The 25,328-nt window shown below is 40.5% G+C and overlaps 2 protein-coding genes across 5 annotated transcripts in view; one reads left to right on the top strand and one right to left on the bottom strand.

Moving 5' to 3' along the window:
* Positions 1-4,929, bottom strand: part of LOC123788389 (inhibitor of carbonic anhydrase-like) — a 44,011-nt gene extending 39,082 nt beyond the window's left edge. For both annotated transcript variants that reach the window (XM_045791789.2, XM_045791790.2), the window contains exon 1: positions 4,827-4,929. In XM_045791789.2, the coding sequence (XP_045647745.2) occupies positions 4,827-4,869 (43 nt within the window). In that variant the 5' untranslated portion in view covers positions 4,870-4,929. The remainder of the gene's footprint in view (positions 1-4,826) is intronic.
* A 17,174-nt stretch (positions 4,930-22,103) lies between these two features.
* Positions 22,104-25,328, top strand: part of TOPBP1 (DNA topoisomerase II binding protein 1) — a 67,894-nt gene continuing 64,669 nt past the window's right edge. For 2 of the 3 annotated variants that reach the window (XM_045791787.2, XM_045791785.2), the window contains exons 1-3: positions 22,104-22,275; positions 22,899-22,989; positions 24,741-24,875. In XM_045791787.2, coding sequence (XP_045647743.1) covers positions 22,906-22,989; positions 24,741-24,875 — 219 coding nt within the window. In that variant the 5' untranslated portion in view covers positions 22,104-22,275; positions 22,899-22,905. Of the gene's footprint in view, positions 22,276-22,898; positions 22,990-24,735; positions 24,876-25,328 lie in introns of those variants that run through there. The other variant, XM_045791788.2, reaches the window with a different exon arrangement.

The following is a 25,328-nucleotide window of genomic DNA, read 5'->3' as shown; positions in this document are numbered from 1 at the left end:
ACACAAGAAACAAACAATCAAATCAAAAAATGGGCAGAAGATATAACAGACACTTTTCCAATGAAGACACAGAAATGGCTAACAGACACATGAAAAAATGTTCAAAATCATTAGCCATCAGGGAAATTCAAATCAAAACCACCTTGAGATACCACCTTACACCAGTTAGAATGGCAAAAATTGACAAGGCAGGAAACAACAAATGTTGGAGAGGATGTGGAGAAAGGGGATCCCTCTTACTTTGTTGGTGGGAATGTAAGTTGGTACAGCCACTTTGGAAAACAGTGTGGGGGTCCCTTAAAAAGTTAAAAATTGAGCTACCCTATGATCCAGCCATTGCACTACTGGGTATTTACCCCAAAGATACAGATGTAGTGAAGAGAAGGGCTAGATGCACCTCAATGTTCATAGCAGCATTGTCCACAATAGCTAAATTGTGGAAGGAGCCAAGATGCCCTTCAATAGATGACTGGATTAAGAAGATGTGGTCCATATATACAATGGAATATTACTCAGCCATCAGAAAGAACGATTACCCAACATTTGCAGCAACATGGATGGGGCTGGAGGAGATTATGCTAAGTGAAATAAGTCAAGCAGAGAAAGACAATTATGTGGTTTCACTCATTTATGGAACATAAAAAATAGGAAGATCGGTAGGAGAAGGAAGGGAAGAATGAAGGGGGGGTAAAGAGAAGGGGGAATGAACCATGAGAGACTGTGGACTCTGGGAAACAAACTGAGGGCTTCAGAGGGGAGGGGGTGGGGGATTGGGATAGGCCAGTGATGGGTATTAAGGAGGGCACATATTGCATGGTGTACTGGGTGTTATATGCAAGTAATGAATCATGGAACATTGCATCAAGAACTGGGGATGTACTGTATGGTGACTAATATAACAAAATAAATATATTAAAAAAAAAAAAAAGCAGGAAGGCCAGAAGTGGGAGCTCTCACACCCTACCACTCATTGTCAATTGCAAACCCCAACAGAAAGAGATGCACCCTGCATTGCTAACAGGAAGAAGCCTATTCTTTACTTCCTCAGCAGGAGGAAGAGATTTCCTCTTTGCCAGGCAAAGGCCCAGTCAATGAGAGACTGTCACAAGTCAGCCAATGAAAACCACTTCACGTAAAATTCCCAGTTCACTCTAATGGACTTTTTGTTTATAATAGCCCCTCCCAACTCCCCCCTTTCTCTCATTCTCTCTTAAAAAAAAAAAAAGCATTTACTGTCTCTTGTTCTCTAGTCTTGCCTATGGTTGTGCTATAGCTTACATGCCCTGAAATATGATTTTCTGCTATTCCCAAAAAGATCCATTTTTGCTGGTAAAGTAACTGACAGCGTTTTTTTGAGGTTAACACTTCTCAAAATGATCTATAAATTAAATGCAATCTCAACAATATTTCAAGACTCAGTTTGCTTCCTATAGAATTGATAAGCCAATTTAAAAATGTATATGCATACATAAAGTATCTAAATGGCCAAACCAACCCTGAAGTAGTGCCATAGAGTTGGACGGCTTATTCTACCTGATTTCTAGACTTATTATAAAGCTACCATAATCAAGACAGTGTGATATTGGCACAGGAAGAAACATACAGCTTAATAGAACAGAAGAGAGAGTCTAGAAAGTAACCCGCATTTATAGAGTCAGTAGATTTTTAACAAAGCTGCTAAGCTAATTCAGTGGAGAAAGAATATCTTTTTCAAAAACAAGTCCTGGAATAACTGGATATTCATGTGAGAAAAATGAATCTCAACCTTTACTTCAACCATACAAAAAAACTATAAATGTATCATAGACCAAAACAGAGCTATAAAACTATAAGCTAAAAACTAAAGCTATAAAACTTCTAAACAAAGGAAAATATTGCGACTTTAGGTTAGCCAATTATATTCTTAGAGAGGACACAGAACATAATAACCAAAACATAAAAATTTGATAAGTGAACTTGGTCAAACTGCAAAACATTTGCTCTTCATAAGATATTAAGAAAATGAAAAGAAGCTAAGCCACAAACTTGGATAAAATAATTAGAATACATCTATGTAATCAAGGACTTGTATCCAGCATATATAAAGATATGTAAAGGGCTTTTTAACTCAATAATAAGTCAAGAAGCCAAATTTAAAAACGGAACAAGATTTGAACATATAATTCATAAAAGAAGATATACCCGCGGCCAGTAAGAACATAGAAAGATGCTCAACATATTGTTCACCAACAAAATGCAAAGTAAAACCGCAGTGACATACCACAACAGAAATGGTTAATGTGAAAAGACTGACAACACCAAGTGCTGGTGGGCTGCAGAGGAACTGAAATTCTCCTACATTGCTGGCAAGAATGTAAAATGGTGCAACTACTCAAAAAAGTTTGGCATTTTCTTAACTAGTTAAATATGACCCAGAAATTTTACTCCTAGAAATTTGCCTGAAAGAAATGAAAACCTGTGTCTCCCCAAAGACTTGTACACTAATGTTCATAAGCAGCCTTATTCATAATATCCCCAAACTGGATACAAGTTAAAAGTCCATCGACAAGTGAAGAGGTAAACAAACTGTGGTAAAGCCATACAATGAAATATGACTAATCAACAAAAAGAAATGAACTTTGATACAGGCAACAATGTGGATGAATTGCTAAACAATTGTGCTGAGTGAAGCCGGATACAACAGACTATGCACTGGACGATTCCATTTATGTGAAATGGCAAAACTTACCTATAATGGCCGAGAGTGGGAATGACGAGGAAGAGGACGGTTTAAGAGTGATAGAAATGTTCTATACCTTGATTGTGGTGGTAGTTACATGGGTAGGCGTAGTTGCCAAAATTCATTACGTGTATACTTAAACTGAGTGCATTTTATTATATGTAAATTATACTTCAGTAAAAATTATTTTTAAAAAGAAAGAGAAAGAGAGATGGCAAGCCAGCTAGCCTAGGTCAATTCAATAACACTCCATGCCAGTCATGTGACAATTTCAAGAAAGGACAATCAGAGCCCACTGTGGATATTTCGGATTGATCCTGGGAGGGAATAGCTGCTGGTGGCCACATGCTCACTGTGGAGAAATCGCTTAAGCTCCAGAGAGGCTGAGGTAGGAGGTGGAAGCCAAAGTGGACATACAGGCTGTTCTGAACCTTTGATTCTTGGCTCTTGCAAGGTCTTCTAATAACAACCCCCCCTCTTCTGATATTTTTAATTTTAAACTATTTTGGTTGCCTTTCTGCATTTGCCATCAGAAGAGCTTTTGTCAGAAGAGAACACTGAGCTTTGAAGAAAGCACATCCTAGACTCCAGCCTGATCCATATCTAGTGCCCAATGGGAAGGACTGTGGGGGGCAGGTGTAGGCAGCTCTTGCCTCTGGTTTGTAAATATAGAGCCGGTTGGGAAATGAGCTTTCAGTCAGCGCCCGACATTGCCAGGAGAGGAGACAGAGGAAGAAAAAACAACACACGTCCTATCCAGGAGGAATTGGGGAGTAACCAGGGGGCTTCACTCTGGATTTCTTGGTGGCTGTAGGTGGAACATGGCTGTACACTACCTTTCCAGCCTTCCCCAGCCCCAGCAGAGCTCGCTGTGTGGCTCCATGTGGCAGTAGTAGGCCAAGGAGGGCCCGCCATGGCCCTCCTTGCCTTTCCTGCCTTGTCCTCCCTCTGCTATCCCCAGGTTAGCCCTCTCCTCAAGTAAGACACCTTACTGCTCCAGAAGTTACTTAAGACAGCCTGAGGCCAGGCAGAACCAGGGCTAGAAAGAACCAACAGTTGTTGAGCCATTGGGGGAGGGGGGGGTCACATGTATGAGCTCATTAACGGTGTACCATTACCTACCTTCCTTATAGTCAAGATAGGCCCAGAGCCCTGGGCTCCCTCTGTCCAACGCAGGAAGGGATTTTTACCAGTAATACTCACCTGGGCCTAGAGCTCTGTCCTTGGGTACATTACCTCATTCCACTTTTGCAGTGTTGATTGTGAAAAAGCAATTCCTACTGAACTAATGAGGAAACCAGTTCAGAGAGGTCTAGGGATGGCCCAGAGTCACACAGAACTGAGTGGCAGGTGGATCCTACTGTACAATGATTGCTTTTCCCATACACTTCTCTACCTCCTTGTTGTGTGATAAGGATGGGTGATGTTGTAGAGTTCAAAGCAGGAAAAACCCTTCTGGTTAGATACCTGACAGGTCAAGCATACCTGACATTGAGCCCCTCTCCCACTTAATGATAACACAGAGCCATGAGCCCTGGGGAAAACCCCTTCTCTCCTCTGATCCCGTTTCCTTGGCTGTGAACGGGATCAACAGCTCCCAGGCCAGGTGTCATAAATCTTTTCAGTAATGGGCAAGTGGGTAAGTATTTTAGGCTTTGTGGGCTATAAGGTCTCTGTAGCAATTACTAAATTCTGTCCTTGAAGCTGGAAAGCAACCACAGACTACTTATCTGAACGAGCATGATTGTGTTCCAACAAAATTTTATTTAGAGACACTGAAATTTTAAATTCCTCTAATTTTTCATGTGTCAAAACTATCGTTGTTTCTTATCTGTTTTCAATCATTTAAAGACGTGAAAACCTTAGCTCATCCAGGTGTACAACATCAGGCCGCAAGCTGGATTTGGCCCCCTGCCCTAGGCTACGAACGTTTGTCAGATGCCTGCATGCACCACGGCAGAAGCACTTTGGGACCACCAGGCTCTGGGCTGCTTCTGGACCCCTTAGACCCAGGCTGTGCAGAGCCCCTCTACGACTGACCCTGGGCTGGCGCCCAGTCTGGGTCTTGGAGAGCAAGACCCCCGCCCGGCTCCCCGTGCGCACTCACCCAGGGTCCCTGCACATAGCAGGGCGCAGATGCCGAGCCTCATCGTCCTCTGCGGGTACGCGACACCGACTCGCGGCTCCCCGCGCCTAGGCAGGCTTTACTTGCCCGGGTGGGTGTTGCGGGGGTGGCGTGGGGGGCGGATCCGCCTCCTCCGAAAGGTTAGCCTTTTGGGCAGATCACCCTTGCCACACCCCCAACCCCTCCCTGGGGCCACAGGGTTGGAGGGCGGCAAGCTGCGAGCCACTGTCCCGCCGACCTGCGGCCAGCGGGTCGGCCCAGCTTCCGGAGCTGCGAGCGGGCTAGCGGTCAGCCCGCCCGAGGTGCGAGCGGAAGCAACCTCGGAGTCCGCTGGACTGACGCCCTTCTCACGGAGAGAAACAGGCTGGAGGCAAGTGATCTGCCCGGCTCCCAGGAGAGTTCCCTAACCCCTGGGCCTTCATCTACCCAAGCAGCTCTTCGGTGTTTGGCAAACACAGACTCCAGAGGAATGGGAGGCAGTCCACAGGATGAAACCTAGGGACTCTTCCCCAGGAAAGCATGTGCACACCTACACACAATGTTTTGAACACAATTTTTAGGGATCCTCAGACTCTTCTCTGAAAGCATCTCCGCTGCGCATTCCAGGTCCCTCCCAGAAGCACACACACCCCACCCCCCCCACCCCCCCCCACCCCCGTCTCGCCCGCGTCCAAAAGACACGGTTCCCTCAACCCTTTGCAGAAGACTAAGGTCAGGTGAAACGCTGAATCCCAGAGGGCTGCTTCTGCTTGGTCCTGCAGCCTGCAGCCCAGTCCTCCCGAAGTCTGTGAGCTCCACGTGGGGAAAAATTAGGTGAAGTTTTAATGACTTTTGTTGAAGTGTATTAAATATACTTAAAACTTCACACGTGTACACTTAGGTGTACAGCTTGATGAATTATCACCAGGTGAACACAGCCGTATAACCAGCACCCACATCACGGAACAGAACATTAACAGAGCCAGAATGGCCCCCTGGTGCCTTCTTCCAGTTGCTTCCCATCTCCCCCACAAAGATACCTATTATCTTGACTCCTAACAACATAGACAAATTCTGATTTTTTAACATTATAGAGATGGAATCATACAATATATACAATTTTGTGTGTCTCTTTTTTCACTCAAGGTTGTATTTGTAAGATTCCTCTATGTTGTTGTGTATCCCTGTCTTTCATGTGTTCTCAGTGTTGCATATCATTCCATACTTTATTTATCTTTCCTGTTGGTGACAGTTTCTACTTTGGGCTCTTATAAAGAGCCAATGAGTGCTGCTATGAACATTCTAGCACATGCATTTAGTACATGTAGGTATGCATTTCGGCAAGGTATTTCCTGGGAAGAGTAATCGGTTGGTCATAAAGTAGAAGTATGTCTAATGCGTACTACCAAACGGTTTTCCAAAGTGGTTGACCCAGTTTATACACCCAACTTAAGAGTGTGAGAGTTTGGTTGCTCCATATTTTGACTGTTTTGGTGGGAGTGTTACTGGTTTTGCACCGTAATTTTGAGTTTCTTTGATGACTAATGAGGTTGAGCGTCATTTTATATGCATATTGGCTATTTGGGCGCCGTCTTGTATAAAGTATTGGCTCAAGTCTCTTGCACTAAATACATTTTAAGTACACTTTCGTTGACTTAAGTTTGGGGACTGGCAATACGATTATTCAAACTACACACCAAGGCTCGTCTAATAAAGCATCCACGTAATTGGGGCTTAAGAACGTAAGACTGTGCTATATTATTTTAACCCATCATAACTCTTTATTCTGCATCCTCCGCTTGCGTGCAAAGGATGAATCTTTGCTAAGTAAATATTGTTGTTTGTTTCAGCCCTAATGAAGATTGTGACAAATTCTTCCCTCTGGCAGAGACTAACCCTGCCTTCCACTGAGGCCAGAGACAGTCCTGAAGGAGTTAGAAGAGATTGTAAATCACAGAATTCACAAGGTCAAGGGCATGAGACCATGATATACAAACCCGGGCTCTTGTCTTTCTGTAGAACACATGCACATGGGTGCACGTGCACACGCACACACGCACCTCAAACAGCTTATCCTCTTCCTTCTGTACCTTACCGACATCACCATCCTTTGACAACCTGATGGGAGATTGTCCTCATTCCTCTCCCCTTCACACTGCCTCTAGCCAACCGAGTTTTCAATTTAAGGCACGTACACTGTCCCTCTCTATGTGCTGGATGACTAGGGACAGGGTGGAGTGGGGAAAGGACCTCTCACATCTGGTGACCCTCTGGGCTTCGGAGCAAAGACCAGCTGGAGCCCACTGAGAAAAGCATATGAGCCTCAGTTACACAGGGTCTACGCTTTGCAGAGAGGCAGTCAGTGTCCCTGCTGACCACAGCCCATCTGCTCTTGAGCTGGAAATAGCTACATTTTTCTGGTCAGAGATTAAAGCAATCTCTAGACCAGTGATCCCAGCTGAAGAGCATCCCAAAGAAAACAATGAACAAGTTCTCACTTTGGTGAGACGCTCATCAGGATGTCCCTGGCATGGGATTTGTCCCAGAGATAAGAGGGAAACCCTTACTCTGGACCTGCTGTGATGACGACATACAAAACCTGAAAGCTCCCTGCTTCATCCACCCCATGCTGAAGACACTAGAGGGCAGAGATTCCAAGACAGTTTCCAGCTACTTCTACTTGGAGCCAAGGAGTCCTTGGAGCTTCAGAATTTCTGAAAATGAGAATAGGAGTCCCTTCTTTTGTCTAAGCTAGAGGAAAAGGAATTTAAATAGTTTTAATGAAAACCTTTTATTGAGACTAAACCTACACTTTTATTGAGATTAAACCTCACTTATGATTTGTACACTTATGATTTGATTAAACCTACACTTTTATTGAGATTAAACCTACACATAGATAGTGTACAAATCATAAGTGAGCAGCCTATTGATTGGCACAACATGAGTACAGCCCATGTGGCCAGGATTCAGATGGAGAGCGAGCGTATTACCAGTACCCTACAAACCTTTCCCTCCTCTGCCTTATAGTCACCAATGACCAAAGGTAATTGTTATTCTGACTTTGAACACCATTGATGAGCTGCACCTGCTTTGGTGTTTTATAGAAATGGAATCATACAGTAAGCACTGTTTACTGTCTAGCTTCTCTGAACATAAGAGTTGTGAGCATCGACTCTGCTGTTTCACATACATTCTGAGGCAGACATATTGCAGGTTTGGCTCCATACCACTGCAATAAGCATCACGGTGAAGAGATTCAAGTGAATTTTTGGTTTCCCAGAGCATATAAAAGTTATGTTCACAGTATTCTGTAGTCTATGAAGCATGCAATGGCACCATGTCTATCAAAATGTACATACTTTAATTAAAAATACTTAATTGCTAAAAAAATGCTCTCTGTCATCTGCGCTTCAGTGAGTCATAATCGCTGATCCCAGATGACTTTCATAAATATGATAATAATGAACAAGTTTGAAATATTGTGGGAATTACCAAACGAGATACAGAGACACATTGCAAGCAAATGTTGTTGGAAAAAAAATGGCATCTGCTGACTTGTTTGACGTGAGGTTACCACAAACCTTCCGTTTGCAAAATATGACACAAAGTCTCTGTGAAACACTATAAAGCAAAGTGCAATAAAATGAGGCATGGCTTTATTATAATTCTCATTGCTCTGTGGTATTCCAATGGTGAACATATCATTGAGTATTGATGGAAATTTTTTTTTCAATTTAAGGCTATTATGAAGTAATACTGCTGTAAAAAATCTTGTATATGTCTGTTGGTGAACATGTGTATGCATTTCTGTTGATATAAAAGCAGGGTGCAATTGCTGGATTACAGGGTACACCTGTATTCTGCTTTAATAACTGCCAGTTTTTTAACGTGGTTGTACAATTTCCACTCTCTTTCTACGTCCAACAGTGTATGAAAATTCCAGTTGCCCTGTATCCTTGTTAATACTCAGTTTGGGATGAAGTGTAAATTTATAAATTTAAATCTTATTTAAATGTTAGCTATTCTGGAGTCATTATAGTTTTACTATTGATCAAGTTCATTATAGTTTTAATATTAATTGCCCTGAAATAATAAAGCTGAATACTGTTTCATGTTTATTGGCAAATTAGGTAACCTTTTCTGTGATGTGCCCATTTTTCTATTGGATTGTTTGCTTACATTTTTATTGAGTTGTAGGAGTTTTTTAAATATATTATAGCTATGAGAACTTTGTTGGATGTATTTCAAATACTTTCTCCCATTTTGTGGCTTACCTATCATTGTTTTAATGGTGTCTTTTGGTAAACAGAAATTTTAAATATTGCCTGTACCAAGTTCAAGAAAACGTTGTTTCCTTCTGAAAGCTTCATAGATTTTACCCTCACATTTAGATCTAGAATCCACCTGGAAATGATTTTTTAAAAATAAATAGACATTTATTTTCCAGTCAGGTTAAAGAGAAATTAGGTTAAAAGAAGCAGACTACTTCTCTTAGTGTGACTTTTTCCTCCCAAAATATTCACTCATTAGGTCTCCTCAAATTTTGTTTATTTTTTTAAAAGATTTTATTTATTTGTAGGGGAGAGAGAACACAAGCAGAGGGAGCTGCAGGCAAAGGGAGAAGGAGGCTCCCTAATGAGCAAGGCACTGGATGCAGGACTTGATCCCAGGGCCCTGGGATCATGACCTGAGCCAAAGGCAGATGCTTAACCAACTGAGCCACCCAGGCACTGAGGTCTCCTTGAATTTAACAAATGATTTATAAGCCCTTTAATTTGTGCTGTATAACTATAGTTATAAACTGAATAACTTGGTGAGCTAGCATAATGTCATAGAAGACAAAGCTAAGCCACGTGGCCTAGATTTTTTTGGAATTGATGTTTCTGAATGGTGTGAGATAGGAGCCCATATTCATTTTTTCTCCCATGCATATGTCCAATGGACCCAGCACCATTACTGGAAAGATGATTCTTTCTTCACTGTACTTTAGTATAAACTTTGTTAAAAATCAGGCAATTGTATATGTGTTTCAGGACTCTCCATTCTGTTCTGTTCCGTATAGCAATCCTTCCATTTATACCTCACTGTCTCAATTTCTACAGCTTTATTGTAAGTCTCGATATCTCATAACGTAAGTCCTTGGTTTTTTTCTTCTTCAAGATGGACTTGGATTTGTTTGTTGTTACTGTTTTGGCTTTTGCAGTCCCATGTAAATTTTAGAATTGACATGTTGATTTCCAGAAAAAAAATACCTGCAGATACTTGATTGGAACTATACAAAAATATAGATTTTGGAGGGATTTGATAGCTACAATATTAACCCTTGGAATTCATGAATATGGCATATCCCTGCAATTATTTAAGCCTTCTTTACTAGCTCTTCTCTTGATAATATTTTGTAGTGTTCAGTTTAGAGTCCTTGAACATCCTGACTAGATTTGTTCCTAGAAAGCAACTGGGTTTTGGTGCTATTAAAAATAGGGTCATGATTTTAGTTCATTTCCCATTTGCTTGTTGCTGGTATACGAAAAAACAATTGGTTTTTGTATATCGACCTTGAATCCAATGACCTTAATAAATTATGTTGTTAACGATAAGTTCTTTTGGATTTTCTGTGTAAATCCTTGTGCCTTTGTAAATAATGTTTTTGTTTCTTCTTTTTCAATTCTTATAATTTTATTTCTTTTTCTTGATTTACTGCACTGACTAGAACTTCCAGTACATCACTACAGAGAAGTAGTGATAGAGGAGGAAAGTTTTCAATAATTCACCATTGGGTAAAATGTTTGCTGGTGCTTTGTTTCATTTTAAATACTATTTATCTGATTAAGGAAGCTTCCTTCCTTCCCGGTTTGCCTATTTTTTTTTTCTTTAAATCATGAATGAATGCTGAATTTTTATCAACTTTTTTTTTGTACCTATGGAGTTAATCATATGATTTCTCCTTTTTGTGTTGATGTGGTGAACTACTCTAACTGACTTTTAAATGTTAATCCGTTATTACATTCCCGGAATAATGCCCACTTGGTTGTTATGTATAATGCTTTTCATATACAGCTGTACTTGACTTTCCAACATTTTCTTCAGGATATTTTGCATCTATCTCATCTTTTTTCATGAGAGAAACTATTCTTCAATTTTACCCTTATTTTAATATCCCCATGTGTTTGGTTTTAAGGTTATGTTAGCTTATAAAATATATTGGGAAATGTCACTTTTATTATTCTTTGGAATATGTTATGTAAGAGTATGTTATATTCTTCTTAAATCTTTGGAACAGTCCACCAGTGAAGCCACTCATGTCTAGAGTTTTATTAGTGGAAAGATTCTCAATTCCAGATTAAATGTCTTTAATGGCTAGAAAAATGTTCAGATTTTCTGGTTCTTCAAGTTTTTTCAAGTACTGGTAATTTTGTTTTTCAAAAAATGTGTCCATTTCATCTAAATTTCAAACTTACTGATGTAAAGTTTTTCTCAGTATTATCTTATTATGTTTACCAGTTTATTACAAAAAATATTATAAAGGGTACAGATAAACAGCCAGATGAAGAGCTCATAGGTGAGGTCTGGAAGGGTTTCAAGCACAGGAACTTCTCTCCTTGAGGAACTGGAGTGCATCACCTTCCCAATACATGGATGCATTCACCAACCTGAAAGCTCTTACACATTTTTCATGTGGGGGGATTTTTACTACAATCCTCTTTTTCATTGCTGGTATTGGTAATACATGTTTTCTCCTTTTGCTTGATTCTTACTGCCAGGGTTTTATCTATTTTATTAATCTTCATAAAGAGCCAACTTTTGGCTATATTGATTTTCTCCATTGTAAATTCATTTATTATTTCATTAACTTCCATTCTTTTGACTTTCTTTTGGTTTTGTTCTTTTTCTAGTTTTTATAAAAGGAAGTTAAAATCATTGATTTTCAGGCTCTATTCCACTCTAATACATCCACTGAAGGCTATAAATTTCCCTATAAGCAGTTTTTTTCTTGATATATCTTTATGATTATCCAAAATATTTTTAAATATATATTCTAATTCAATATATATTCTAATTTTCATTGTGGTTTCTTACTTGACTTATAATTTATTTAGACGTGTATTGCTCGATTTCCAGTGTTTGTCATTTCCAAGCTATCTTTTGCTGTTTATGTCTAGTGTAGTTCCATTATGGTAAGATAACATGCTCTGAATGAGTTGTCTTTTTCCAAAGTGTTGAAGATTGTTTGGTGGCCCAGCATACAGTTACTTTTTGCTGTCTAGTGTGCATTTTAAAATAATGAGTATTCTGGGGCGCCTGGGTGGCTCAGTCGTTAAGCGTCTGCCTTCGGCTCAGGGCGTGATCCCAGCGTTCTGGGATCGAGCCCCGCATCAGGCTCCTCCGCTGGGAGCCTGCTTCTTCCTCTCCCACTCCCCCTGCTTGTGTTCCCTCTCTCACTGGCTGTCTCTCTCTGTCAAATAAATAAATAAAATCTTTGAAAAAAAAATAATGAGTATTCTATAGTTGTTGGGTAAAGTATTTTATTTATAAATATATTTATAATTTATTTATAAATTATAAATTTATATAAAATTATATATGAAATATATATAATATAATTATATATAAATATAAATAATATACATGTATATTTCTATACATATATAAATTATATTATATACATATATAAATATATTATATACATATATAAATATACAAATATATATAATTCATATAAAATATAAACTTTATTTATGAATATAAATATATTATAAATATATAAATACAAATTTAAAAATTTATTATAAATATAAAAATAAAAATATATTTATTATATATAACATATAAACATTAATTTACATATAATGTATATTACATATAAATAAAATACATACATATGTGTATGTATCTATATATATGAATATTGTGTTGCTGTTTCCTCTTTGATTTTTTTACCTGATTTTTCTATGAGCACCAGAGAAAGGTGTGTTAAAGTTCGCTAATATGATTATGGATTTGTCAACTGGTTCTTTTAATTCTCTTAACTTTTGCTTTATATATTTTAAAAAACTATATATTTGAGTGCATACCTATTTGGGATTATGATATCTTCCTGGTGGGTAAGTCCCTCTATAACTATGATCCTTATGAAAAGCCTCTTTTTTTATAGCTAGTAATGTTTCTGCCTAAAAGTCTTGTCTAATATTGGTATAGTTACACTAGCTTTCTTTGGGCTATTGTATGCATGGTATATATTTTAATCCTTTTGTGTTCAGTGCTGTGTCCTTATATTTAAAGTGTGTCTTCTATAAACAGCAAATATTTTTTAAAATTCCGTCTGACAATCTTAGTAATTGGCATATATGATTTGTTGGCATTTAATTTAATTACTAATATATTTGGGTGTTATCTACCACCTTACTATTTGTTTTCTATTTGGCTAACCTGCTTTATGTTCCCTTTTCTCTCCTTTCTCTTCTTTTTTTAATCAATTTATTTAAAGATCTTATTTATTTGAGAGAGACAGAGAGAGCAGGAGCTGGAGTGGGGGTGGGGATCTCTGGGGCAGGGGAGAAGGAGAAGCAGACTCCCCACTGAGCAGGGAGCCTGACTTGGGGCTAGATTCCAGGACTCTGAGATCATGACCTGAGCCGAAAGCAGACGCTTAACCTACTGAGCCACCCAGGTGCCCCTAGAATAGTCAATTTTTTAAATTACTCCATCATTTCCTCTCTATTCACTTGTTAGTTACATATTCTTTTCCTATTCTTTTGTGAGTACCCAATATTTTACAACACTTATTATAGTGTAAAGGAACATTATCACTTCCGTAACTTCCTTGCTAATGGTAAGAACTTTATAACATTTAAGTTCATTTACTCCCTTTGTCTATTGTATTATTGTTACATACTTTTTAATTACATTTATCATTTCAAATGTCATAAAATCAATGTCAATATTTATAAATATTAAGTCAATATTTATTTATATTTAACCACATATTTACTCTCTTCATTGCTCTTTACTCCATCCTCAATTTTTATCTTTCCATTTGGGATCATTTTTATTGTCTAAATAGTTTCTTTCCCTTAGTACAAATCTTCTGGCAAAGAATTTTCTCAGAGTTTTAAATGTTTTTAACTAACAGTTTTGTAGGACTATTTTTCCCACTGAGTATGTTTCACTTTGTTGTTTTCTTCCACATATTTAATAATGTCACTTTACTGTTTTCTTTTACCCATAATTTCTGTTGAGAAGTCAACTGAAGTCAACTGTTGTTCCTTTGAAGGTAACATGTCTTTCTTCTCTGGCTGCTTTTAAAATAGACTCCTTATCTTCTTTATGCTCTTTGGTTTGACTATGGTATGCCTAATTATGATTTTACCCTAGCTGTGGGCTATTTTTCATCATTTTTGGAAAATTCTCATTGTTTGTTTAAATATTCCTCCCGTCTGTTCTCTGTTGATTCTACTTTTATACTTCTATAATTGTATATGTAGTAATGTCTTAAAACTGTGCACATGTATCATGCTTTTTCTCTGTATTTCCAATCTTTTTTCTCACTGCGCTTTGGTTGGGTATTTTATACTGACCTGCCTTCCAGTTTACTGATCCTCTCTTCTTGTGCATCTATTGTACTGTTAGAACAATTTATTGAGAAATTGCCATCAATTATTGCCTTTTCATGTAAAATCACATAGATTGTTTTTTGGAGTAAAAGAGTCTTTTTGCCATTTACAAGGCTGTTTCCAAGTTGTAAAAATTTTCTTTCTGTATTTTGTGATTTCTGTGTTCTGCCATGCAATCTTGGCTTCTCCAATTAGACAGAAAGCACGAGGACATCTTTTCTTGCATCTATAGTGGATAACTGCCTGCCTCTTTCACTTCTAGAATTTCCACTTGATTTCTTCTTCATAGATTCCAGTTCTCCAATGAAATTCTCAATCTTTTCCAATATTTTCACCATCTTTTCCTCTGTTGTCATCACATTTTTCTCTATTATCTTGGCTCTTTTGATCATAGTTTTTAAAGGTCTGTGTCTGTCTGCTAACTACAATATCTGGGTTATTTGTAGATGTATTTATATGGTTGGTTGCTTTTCTGTTAGTTTCTGGACATCTAGTTCTCTTGGCATGCCATTTAATATTTGTTGGAAGAACTGGACATGTTTATAAGTTTTTTTAGAGGCTCCAGATGATATACCATCATTTCCAAAGCGTGTTCACTCCTTTATACTGCTAAGAAGACAGAATGGGGACTGATGACTTTCAACCAATCGCAGTTGGGCTGAATCAAGACAAGATTGTAGTTTTGGTAGGTTTCCACGCCTTCCACTTGAAAACCTGGTACAGTAGGCATAAAAATGCCCCCACAAAGATATTCATGTACTAACCCCATAAACTGAATATGTTATGTTACATGGCAAGGGAAGATTAAATTGTAGATAGAATTAAAATTGCTAATCAGGCAACTTCAGGAGAAAGTGATTATCCTTGATTATCTAGCTGGGTGAGACAAAGTAATCACAGGGTCCTTTAAATGTGGAAGAGGGAAGGGAAGAGTTAGTGTCTGAGTGATGTGATGTAAAAGAGTCTCTACTATCACTGGTTTTGAAGATGGAAGGGGATGGAGCCATGAGCCAAGAAATGTAAGCAGCTTTGCTACTGGAAAAAGCAAGAAAATTGATTCTTCTGTCAAGCCTTCAGAAAGAAGCACAGCCCTGTTGATGCCTTGGGTTTAGTCCAGCAAGACTCACTTTAGACTTCTGACCTACAGAACTGTAAGATAATAAACATATGTTGTTTAAAGCCATTAAATTTGTGGCAATGGGGAACAATCAGCAATAGGAAACAAGCAACCTAGTGTATTCTTTGGGCCCACTCTAAGGTGTGGGATTGTCTTCTTTGCCTCCCATTCCATGGAGCTTCAACTTGTGCCAAATATCTTAAGGGGAAAACTGGTCATTTGTCAGACTTAGCTTTCTGCACCAACCTTCTCATTGGGAGCTTGCCTCTATTTCTGTTTCTTCAGCCCCGAGACTGCCATAAATTCTGCCAGCAGTGGCCCTCTGCTCAGGCAAATCCAGAAACCTCTTGCTTTGTGCTAGAAGTGGCAAACTCCCCTGAGGAAATGTGTTTGTAAATGTCATCTCATCTCTCTGTTATCCCCTCCCTTTTCTAGAAATTTGGCACCTCTAAGTCTCTAATGCTCTTAAATATATGTTTTATGGTGCTTTATGCACATCTTCTGATGTACTCAACAAGAGCACAATTCCTGCATTAGCTACTTCTTCATGAAAGCAGTACAAGAGAGGACTATGTTAGCTACTAATTTTTAATATTTGTTTTAAGATTCTAGTACATTACTACTGGATTTTAATGTGTTTTATGGGTTATTATGCTCATTTATAACTGCTCCAGCTCTTCATTTATTCATAACTTTGAAAGGAAATAGGGTCTATAAGAGCAGACGTCACATTTTTGTCATTCAACATACTAATCCTAAGGTTGGAAAACAGTGCCTGGTGGGGCACCTGTGTGGCTCAGTCAGTTCAGTGTCTGACTTCGGCTCAGATCATGATCTCAGGGTCCTGGGATGGAGCCCCATTTCAGGCTCCTTGTTCAGTGGGGAGTGTGCTTGTCCCTTTGCCCCTCCCCCTGCTCGTATTCTCTCTCTCTCTAATAAAATCTTTAAAAAAAGAAAAGAAAAAAATAGAGCCTGGTATTTTATAGGGCTCAAAACAATTATCAAATAGATGAATAAATGCACATAAATGGTTGTCTCAAGTGGTGGGTTAAGCAATCTTCCCTGCAGGCCTGTGGACAAAAACCAAATAGGGTCAAGAGATGAACATTTCTCCTAAGGTTAATGATCTACCTAAAGCTAACACAGCCTGAATCCAATCGGGCAGAGCGCCCTCTGACCTCTGAGTGGAGCAAACTCTGAAAATGTCCTGTGTACAGGAAAAAAGTCATATTGCAAAGGAAGAATATCCGAAGTGCTAAAGCCATCTCTACTCCTTTGGCACAATCTCTTACAATAGCAGAGCAGAAAGTTAGGAAATTATATTGTGGGAAACAATTTAAAAACTTCATGATGACCTCTGGAAAATCAGAAATTTGTAAATTTATCATCAACTGTGTACCAGGCACTGAGATAAGTGCTTTTTGAATATTAATTTATAGTAACCCTATGAGTAGATGCTATTATTATCCCTATTTCATAGATGAAGAAAGTGAAGCACAGAGAGATTAAGTAACCTGCCCAAGGTCAGGCAATAGTACCTGTCAGAGCCAGCATTCAACCCAGGCAGCCCACTTCCGTAGTCTATGCTCTTCCCCATGTGGCCTCTGGCATTTGTCTCTGGAGCAATTTTACTCTTTCCTCTTTCCAAGGGCCTTTGTGGTAATAAAGACAATTTTTGAAGCGGACACACATTTGTTTAAACCTTGCCAAGTTTAGATTGATTAGGTTGGTACCAGTTGCCATAAAAGATGAAGCTCCAAATCTCAGTGACTTGCCATAATAGAATAAAGCCCAGTTGGCAGCAGTGGTGGTGATTTGTTAGAGAGGCAGGGGTGGAGAGCTCACCTGCACAGCTCTGGTCAGTCATTCAGAGATCAAGACCAAGGGAGGCTTTGCCATTTTCAGCACGTGGCTTCCAAGATTACCCTGTGTGTTGACATCCAGAGTCAGGAAGTGTGGAAGATAGCACAAGAGGTTTTCTTGGACCACTTCTACCTATATTCTGTTGGCCATAACTCAGTCACATGACTTCGCCTAGATGCAAAGAGGATGGGAACTGCAATCCCTCGCTGGACAACTTCCCAGCAACAACACACACTATGAAAGGGAAACGCGTCTTGCGTCTTTTGTGTCAGTTTGAGTTCCCCTAGAAAACAGACTCTTCAATAAGACTTTTCAAGTGTCTTATTTGATAAGTAAAGAAACACAGGTAAGAGGATGAGAAAGTGGAACAGGGAAAAGAAAGCATCCAAAGCACCTACTAACAAGTGAGTTACCCTTGGGAAGCAGGGTAGGGTATCCTAATCAAGAAGCTTGCAAACAAGAGTCTGTACAACTGTCAGTCATGGGTCATAATCTCACCCTCTAGCCTACTGTGTAGGTGGTAAAGCAGACTCCTGGCATCAGAGAATGCCTTTATGCAAAGAAACAGAGATGCTGGCAGTTGCAAGTTTTCCAGTGTGCTTTATCATGGAAGGGATATGTCCGGAACACTAAAGGTCTGCTACAGTCTCTGTCGGAATCTACTTTATGGTCCAGTGACATATGGACTAAAAAGACAAGTTGCTTCCCCCTCTGCCCCCTGCCCAATCACATACTTGATATACAGCGGTGGAGCAGGAACAGAATAACTATAATAAAACTCTCAGAAAGGGGAGGAGTAGAGACCCATAGCTGTTGCTAGTCAGTATCAACTTTGAAGTCCTACTAGGCAGGTATTAGGTGGTTCCTCTGCCTGATTAGATTCAGATTCTGCTCTCTGACAGATTTTTTGTTCATTGTCCTCCAAGGTCTTTGGCCTCTCCCTCCGGGAGGGTCTTCCTTCTCCAATATCCTCTCTAGCCACATCTGAATTGGGTATTGAGGAGTTTGTGCTCCTTGGGGGCTATATGACTTTTCGCCCATTTCCTATTGTGTAAGCTTGAAGACTGTGTCAAAGTTTGATTACTCCAGATTTCTGGCTGCCTTCACAAACAATTATCTCAAAACCTTAGCATCCTTCCTATCTATTTGCTTCCAATCAGTTTCATGTGTTAGTCATCAACCTCATGCATACAGGGCAAGAGGAAGGCTTGACTGATTAGCCTGGTGAGGATACACGAGACACTTTGAGATCATTTATTACTTCCACAGATAGTAAAAAAGAATAAGCCAAAGGTGCTAGCTCCTCATGTCCTTGTCCCACACACCAAAAGAGATGACACTGAAATAAAAGGGCTGAGGACCGCAACCTGAGTTGTGGGGAACCCCATCCACAAGCAGCCAAATCTAGACAGCAGCCAAGTGGTTCTGTTCTGAGGGGGTGGTGCAGAAAGCCCCATACATCATTGGAATCTGGGAGGCCGTGAGAAACTCTCTGATCACAGCCTGCTAAGGGAGGCAGGAAGACAAGTGGGAGGTGGCCTCTGAGCTAGCAGCTCCTTAGAGGCCTCCCATTCTCTCATGTTCTAGCAGGATCACAAGGTGTTTGGATGAGGCACCACCACATATGTTGCAATTCCAAACCCTTCCCTATATGCATACATGCAACTTGCCAGGAAGTCATGGCAGAACTGTCCCCCCACAGTAGTAGCCACACACACAGTTCTCCCCTAGACTAACTTTCAAGACTGATTGCTATCTTGGCCACATCTCTCTCTCTCTCTCTCTCTCTCTCTCTCTCTCTCTCTCTCTCGGTTGATGGTGCCTATCCAGCTTGGGTGGGACAACCATACTCTCAACTAGATCTTTCCCACATGGATAGGTTGTAATGGACATTTGTGGTGCAAAACTTCTCTCAGGTTTATCTCTTGTTTTTAAGGCCTGCATGTAGGCAGCTTTTCCAAACTTGCAAAACCCTACATTTTTGGATTTTTAAAATTCCCTTTTATTTTTTGCATACAAACAAGCCAATTCTTCTGAGTTTATCTCTTTCTTATACCTAATTAAATGCAGCCAGTTGCAATACATGCCACTAACATTCCATTTTATGTCCTTTTCCCTGCACCTCAGTAGACTCAATATGCTTATGCTTTACTTTCTAGGTTACCGAATACAACTTAAACAAATGTTTTGCCACTGCAAAGATGATTTCTGCAGCAATAAAGATCATTCTCTAATCTCATTTTAAAGTTATAATCCCTACATTTATCCATTTACGGCACTAGAAACTTGAATATAAAACCCTATCACTCAAAAAATACAAACTTCTAGTTTATTTTTTAATTTTCAGAAATCTTATCTATGTAGCAAAATATAACAAGAAATACTCATATTCCCTCCATCCATATTCTACAAGTAACTTAACTATTCTGTCATATTTGTTTCTTGTGTTTTTTCATTCTACAGTTAAATACCAAGTTCCCTTTAATCCTACTCCAAGTAGAGTTTGGAGTGTCTGGCTGTAGATGACAGAAGTGCCGAAGAACAGCTCGGGCGTGATCCCAGCGTTATGGGATCGAGCCCCACATCAGGCTCCTCCACTATAAGCCCGCTTCTTCCTCTCCCACTACCCCTGCTTGTGTTCCCTCTCTCGCTGGCTGTCTCTATCTCTGTCAAATAAATAAATAAAATCTTTAAAAAAAAAAAGTGCCGAAGAAACCTGAAGGTGACCCTGAATGCCAGAAAAGTGAAGGGAAAGTTAATTCTGAACCCCATCTTCTGAGGGAGCTGCCTGTGGGGAAATCACAGCTATTCCCCATTTTCACCAAAACCTTTATGGACCACAACCCATATCACCACTTTCATCCTTTCCTCAGAGATGCTGTTCAGCCAAACTTTTATGTGCGGGAGAATCAGCTAGAGGGCTTATTAAAATAGAACGCCAGGACCCAACGCAGAGTTCCTGACTCAGCGGGTCTGAGATTAGGCCCAGGAATTTTCATTTCCAGCAAATTCCTAGTTGATCCTTATGCAGCCAGTCCAGGCACTACACTAGATTGAGAAACACTGCCTTGTGTTCCAAGATTAGGTACTTCAGGAACAGATATAGACCCGCCCTGCCTAAGTGGAGACACAGATGGGAGAACTTGTCAGCTGGTCTATTCTAAAGACAAGATCGACTCCCCTGTTATTAAAATCAGCTGGCCAAAAGCTAAAAGGTTGAGTTCATTCCCCCCCTCCTCTTCGTCAGAGCATCTGTGATTCTCCTTCTCTCGTGAGGCCTCCACTCGGCCCAGAAGCGCCAGGAATGGGCTCCTGCCTCCTGGGGCAGAGAAGGGCAGGCAAGGAGTAGGGTGGTATGTCAGGAAGGGCAAGGGGTTTCCAGTCACACCGCCTCTTCTCAAGCCCAGGTGCAGCTACTCCCTGGCTGTGTGGCCCTGGGCCTCACTTTCCCCATCTATACAACAGGGGATAATGATGCCCACATCCCAGAGGATTGCTGAGGAGAGTGAACAGGAATCGCGCAAGCAGGAGTCCTTTGTGGCCTGGAAAGAAGCCCACAGACAGTAATTATCGCCACAGCTTCAGGACGGATTGGCTCCTTCACAATAACCTGTAGTGGTGATAGCTCATCCTCCTTCTTGTTTTTTTTTTTTTTTTTTATAACTCTAGTAACTTTGCTTCATTTTTAAGGCTTTCCTCACCCTCTCCCCAACGATGGCCTTCACCTTTGAGCCCCAGTGTTACTGATTCTGACTCACCTACCGCGGGTGTATTTACACACGTAGACCCATCCTTAGGCACTAAAAAGAAAAACAATCGGGATACACGGCATTAAACTCTCCTATTACTCAATCCAAAGTCATGAGCTTCTCAGTCTCAAGAGTGAGGAATAAAGTAAGAAGCACCAGCTAAGCCGCTCGTCACTGGTTATCAACAAGCCAAGATTCTGCAGCCCCATTTAACCCCTCTCCCCCCGACCTTTGCCACTTGAGTATGAGGTTCCACTCCAGAATCTCCCCAACACTCAGGGAGTTACAGAGAAAGAAAATGAGATGCCCTTTGAAGAGGGGCAGAGACTGCTGAAGATCTTGACAAAGATCCTTATGCATTGGCTATGTGATTCAAATCATCCTGATCTCTTTCTTCCCTTCAGACTATTTGACTATGGTAGGTGCTCACATTCCTGCCACATAGGAGGGGAAAGGACCCTAACTGTGGAGTCTGAAAGACTTGGATGCAGTTCTAATTCTACCACTCACCGTGTGACATCTCATCATTTAACTTATCGAAGCCTCCGTTTTCACATCTGTAAAACGGAGATACTACTATTTGCCTCATAGAGTTGTTTGGGCGATAATATATGGTTTCCCATAGACTGCCTGCCATATGGCAAGTATAAAATACTGATCGCGAAAACCTAATTTTCCCCGGGGCTTATTTTTCGATGTGTTGGGCCTCCTCTAAGGTACCCCTGGCCTGCTGCCCCATCCGCTGAGCCGTGAGCACTTGGCCAACTCCCAGCGCCCAGGCACCCCCTTCAAAGCCCTAAACCCGGCAACCCCTAAGCCGGCTGGGAACAACGCCACTCCCACCGCCACCACCACCACCTTTGACATCTGCGCCCTCCTCCCGCAGCTGCGAATGGCTTCACTTCCGCAGGAAGAGGCGGGCGCGTCCGCGCGCTTGGCGCGAAAGTCGGTTCGCCGCCTCGGCAATTTCCGGGTTCGGCGTTTGCTTCGGGTCGGGGGCGCCGCCGGCTGCGGCGGGTGTGCGCCGGGGTGGCGCCCGACCCCAGCCACGGTCCTGCAGGCCGCGCGCCCCTCCACTCGCCTCCGGAAGATCCCCAGGCTCCACCGAGGTGAGTGAGGCACGGAGACAGGACCCGGCTCCCTCCCCAACCCACTTGGGGGGTCGCGACACCTCCCCTGGCCTTCGGGGCCCTTGTTTCCCGCCCGTGTAACCGGCCCTCGGACCGGCGGGTGAGGCTTTGACGCAGGAGAGGATGTGGCTGCGGTTGGACCGAGAGCCGGGCCTTTCTGTGGCAGCTGACAAGCAAGAGCATTCGGCCTTCTGGGGGCATGACCTTGCTTACCGGCTTCCATTTTTATATTAAAGTCCGTTTACTGAGGGGTGGACAAACGTCAAGGGCCGTGGACAGTTTCGTTCTGTGTATCATTAAGCTAAGTGCAGTTGAGTGCCCCTTGGCTTAGGGCTCTTAGACCCCGTAACAAAGGCCCTGAATGTATTCAGTTTAGGGACATTAAACTCGTTGTCTGATTTGCGAGGATTGGTGTTGTCATCTTTTTCCTTGACTTTGCCCACATTCCAGCGTTTCTTAGGAACTAACGAACGAATTCGTGGGCAAGGCCAGAATGTCTGTCTTTGGGCATTGTCGTCTGCACAGAAAAATAGCTGCTTTTAACATTTAACTTCATACATGACGTGTTTTTGTCCTTGTTAATGGTTCCTTTATTTTGACAGTTCAAAAATGTCCAGAAATGACAAAGAGCCGTTTCTTGTGAAGTTTTTAAAGTCTTCAGAGAATTCCGAATGTTTTTTTAAAGCTCTTGAGGTAAGAATAGTTGAAAATGCCTTGTTTGATGCTGTGAATTCATGTTCTCGTTTTTAGTATTTTTGATTTGTTGGACTTTTTATGTCTTAATTTATTTTTGTACTAGTTTTATTGTAACGTACATTAATATAGATGTTACATATTTTTGGATTGATGTAAATATATCATTATGTATTTTGGGGAGCATGAAATATATTACATTTTTTTAAAAAGATTTTATTTATTTGACAGAGTGAGAGAGAGAGAGGGAAGAGAGAGCACAGGCAGGGAGAGTGGCAGGCAGCTTCTCCCTGCTGAACAGAGAGCCTGACATTGGGCTCTATCCCAGGACCCTGAGATCATGACCTGAGCCAAAGGCAGATGCTTAACTGACTGAGCCACCCAGTTGCCCTATTATGACATTTATATTGAAAGTAGCAGACTTGCTATTCTTGGAAATTACATTGCTTTCTAGGTCTTCTAACCAGAGTAGACCTTTGTATGTTGAAGAAATCTGAGTCTGTTGTGTATTGTTTACACTTCAATTTTTGGTAATTAAAAGTATGTTTCACTGTGTACAGTGTAATATGGGAAGATGTGGGGTTGTAGAGCCTTTCAGCAACATCAGTAGAGTTGAAAATGCAGAACCGTGGGCCCAACTCAGGCCGACCAATTAGAATCTACATTTTAACAAGATCATTAGTGTAATTCCTGTGTATATTAAAGTTTAAGAAACACTGTTGTAGCAGGTTTTTCTTTAAAGTTCATTCAGCAAATAATTATTGAGTGTCATGACCTGTTAAGCACTGCTGTAGTACTTGGGATACATCAGTGATCACAGCAGGCAAAGATCCATACTTTCTCAGAGCTTACATTCTATTTTAGTAGGAAGACCTAGACATAAATTAGGATAAATGAGTAAACTGTATAATATGTTACAGGGTGCTATGGGAAGAGAAAAGAGCAAAATAGGTTAAGGAGTTCTAGAGGATGTTTGTTGGGAGAGAAGGAAAGGTTACAATCTTAAGTAGAGTGTACTTGGTGAAGGCTTTATGGAGAAGATAATTAAGTACATTTGAAGGAGGTGAGATGGTTAGAGGTGGATGTCTGGGAAGAAGCTTTTAGGCAGAGAGAACAGCCATACACAGGCCCCTGAGAAAGTACTTAAAGTGTCTCTCCAACATTAGTGTGTCTATAGTATAGTGAGCAAGGGTTGGGGGAAGAACATTAACAGGTGCTCTAGAGCGTAAGAGTAAAGAGGTCATGTAAAGGGCCTTAAGGGCCATTGTAAGAACTTTGACTTTTTCTTTTTCATTTGAGCAAATCTGATTGAAGTGAGGGATCAAGTCAGGTGAAGACTGGGAAAATATTTCAGGTAGTGGGAACAAGAGCAGGGCCTCTAATGAGAATTAGTTCAGAGAACTAATGAGTTCATGATTGGCTTGTTCCTGGCCTAGCAAGAAAGTGGGAGTGGCTAGAGAATAGTAAGGAGAGATGAGACGTGAAAGGCTGGGGGGAGATAGTCAGGGGTCAGACTCATGACCTGATTTGTATCATTAAAGGGATTATTAGTTGCAGTACGGAGAACATTTAGGGCAAGGAAAGGAAGAGGAACCACTTTGTAGACTTCTACAGAGGTCTAGGTGAGAGATGATGGTAGCTTTCAATGGGGAAAAAAGATTGGATTGGAGGTAGATTTTTGAAGATAGAGTTCATAGGACTTAAATACAGGTGAAAAATTTCAGGTGCATTCTTTAATTTTTTTCTTTCAGTCAATAAAAGAGTTCCAATCAGAAGAATATCTTCAGATTATTACAGAAGAAGAGGCATTGAAGATAAAGGAAAATGATAAGTCACTTTACATCTGTGACCCTTTTAGTGGCATTGTCTTTGATCACCTCAAAAAGGTTTGCTAACTTTTCATGTGTTCCTTCTGTAGTCTGATTTTTGTTTTGTTTTTGTTTCACTGGACATAAGTTCTTTACTGACCATGAAGTATTATACAGACTATGAATATAGAGGAATCTTCTGGTTTTAGGAGACCAGCATTATATTTTTAAAGGCTAATCGTGATACGATAATCTTTTGTTATATGTAATTTTTATATTTCAGGAGATTTAACTTCACTTAGCTTAAGTGAATGATATAGTAATGAAACATTTTAGTGACAGAATTCTACCGTACTTAAACTCAGTTTGATTGCAAGATTTTCAATAAAGAGTCAGAAAAGATCTCAACATAATGCTTGGTTATTTACTGTCTTTCCTATGTGCTCTTGCACGCAGAATTTTTGTACCTGTACCTTGTAAAGACGGTCTGAAACATTATATGCCTAAAGGAAGCATTTTGGGAATGAATGT

Source organism: Ursus americanus, chromosome 20, assembly GCF_024610735.1.
Source record: "Ursus americanus isolate L20-20 chromosome 20, mUrsAme1.1.p, whole genome shotgun sequence".
Classification (NCBI taxonomy): domain Eukaryota; kingdom Metazoa; phylum Chordata; class Mammalia; order Carnivora; family Ursidae; genus Ursus; species Ursus americanus.
This window is presented reverse-complemented; position numbering and strand designations above follow the sequence as displayed.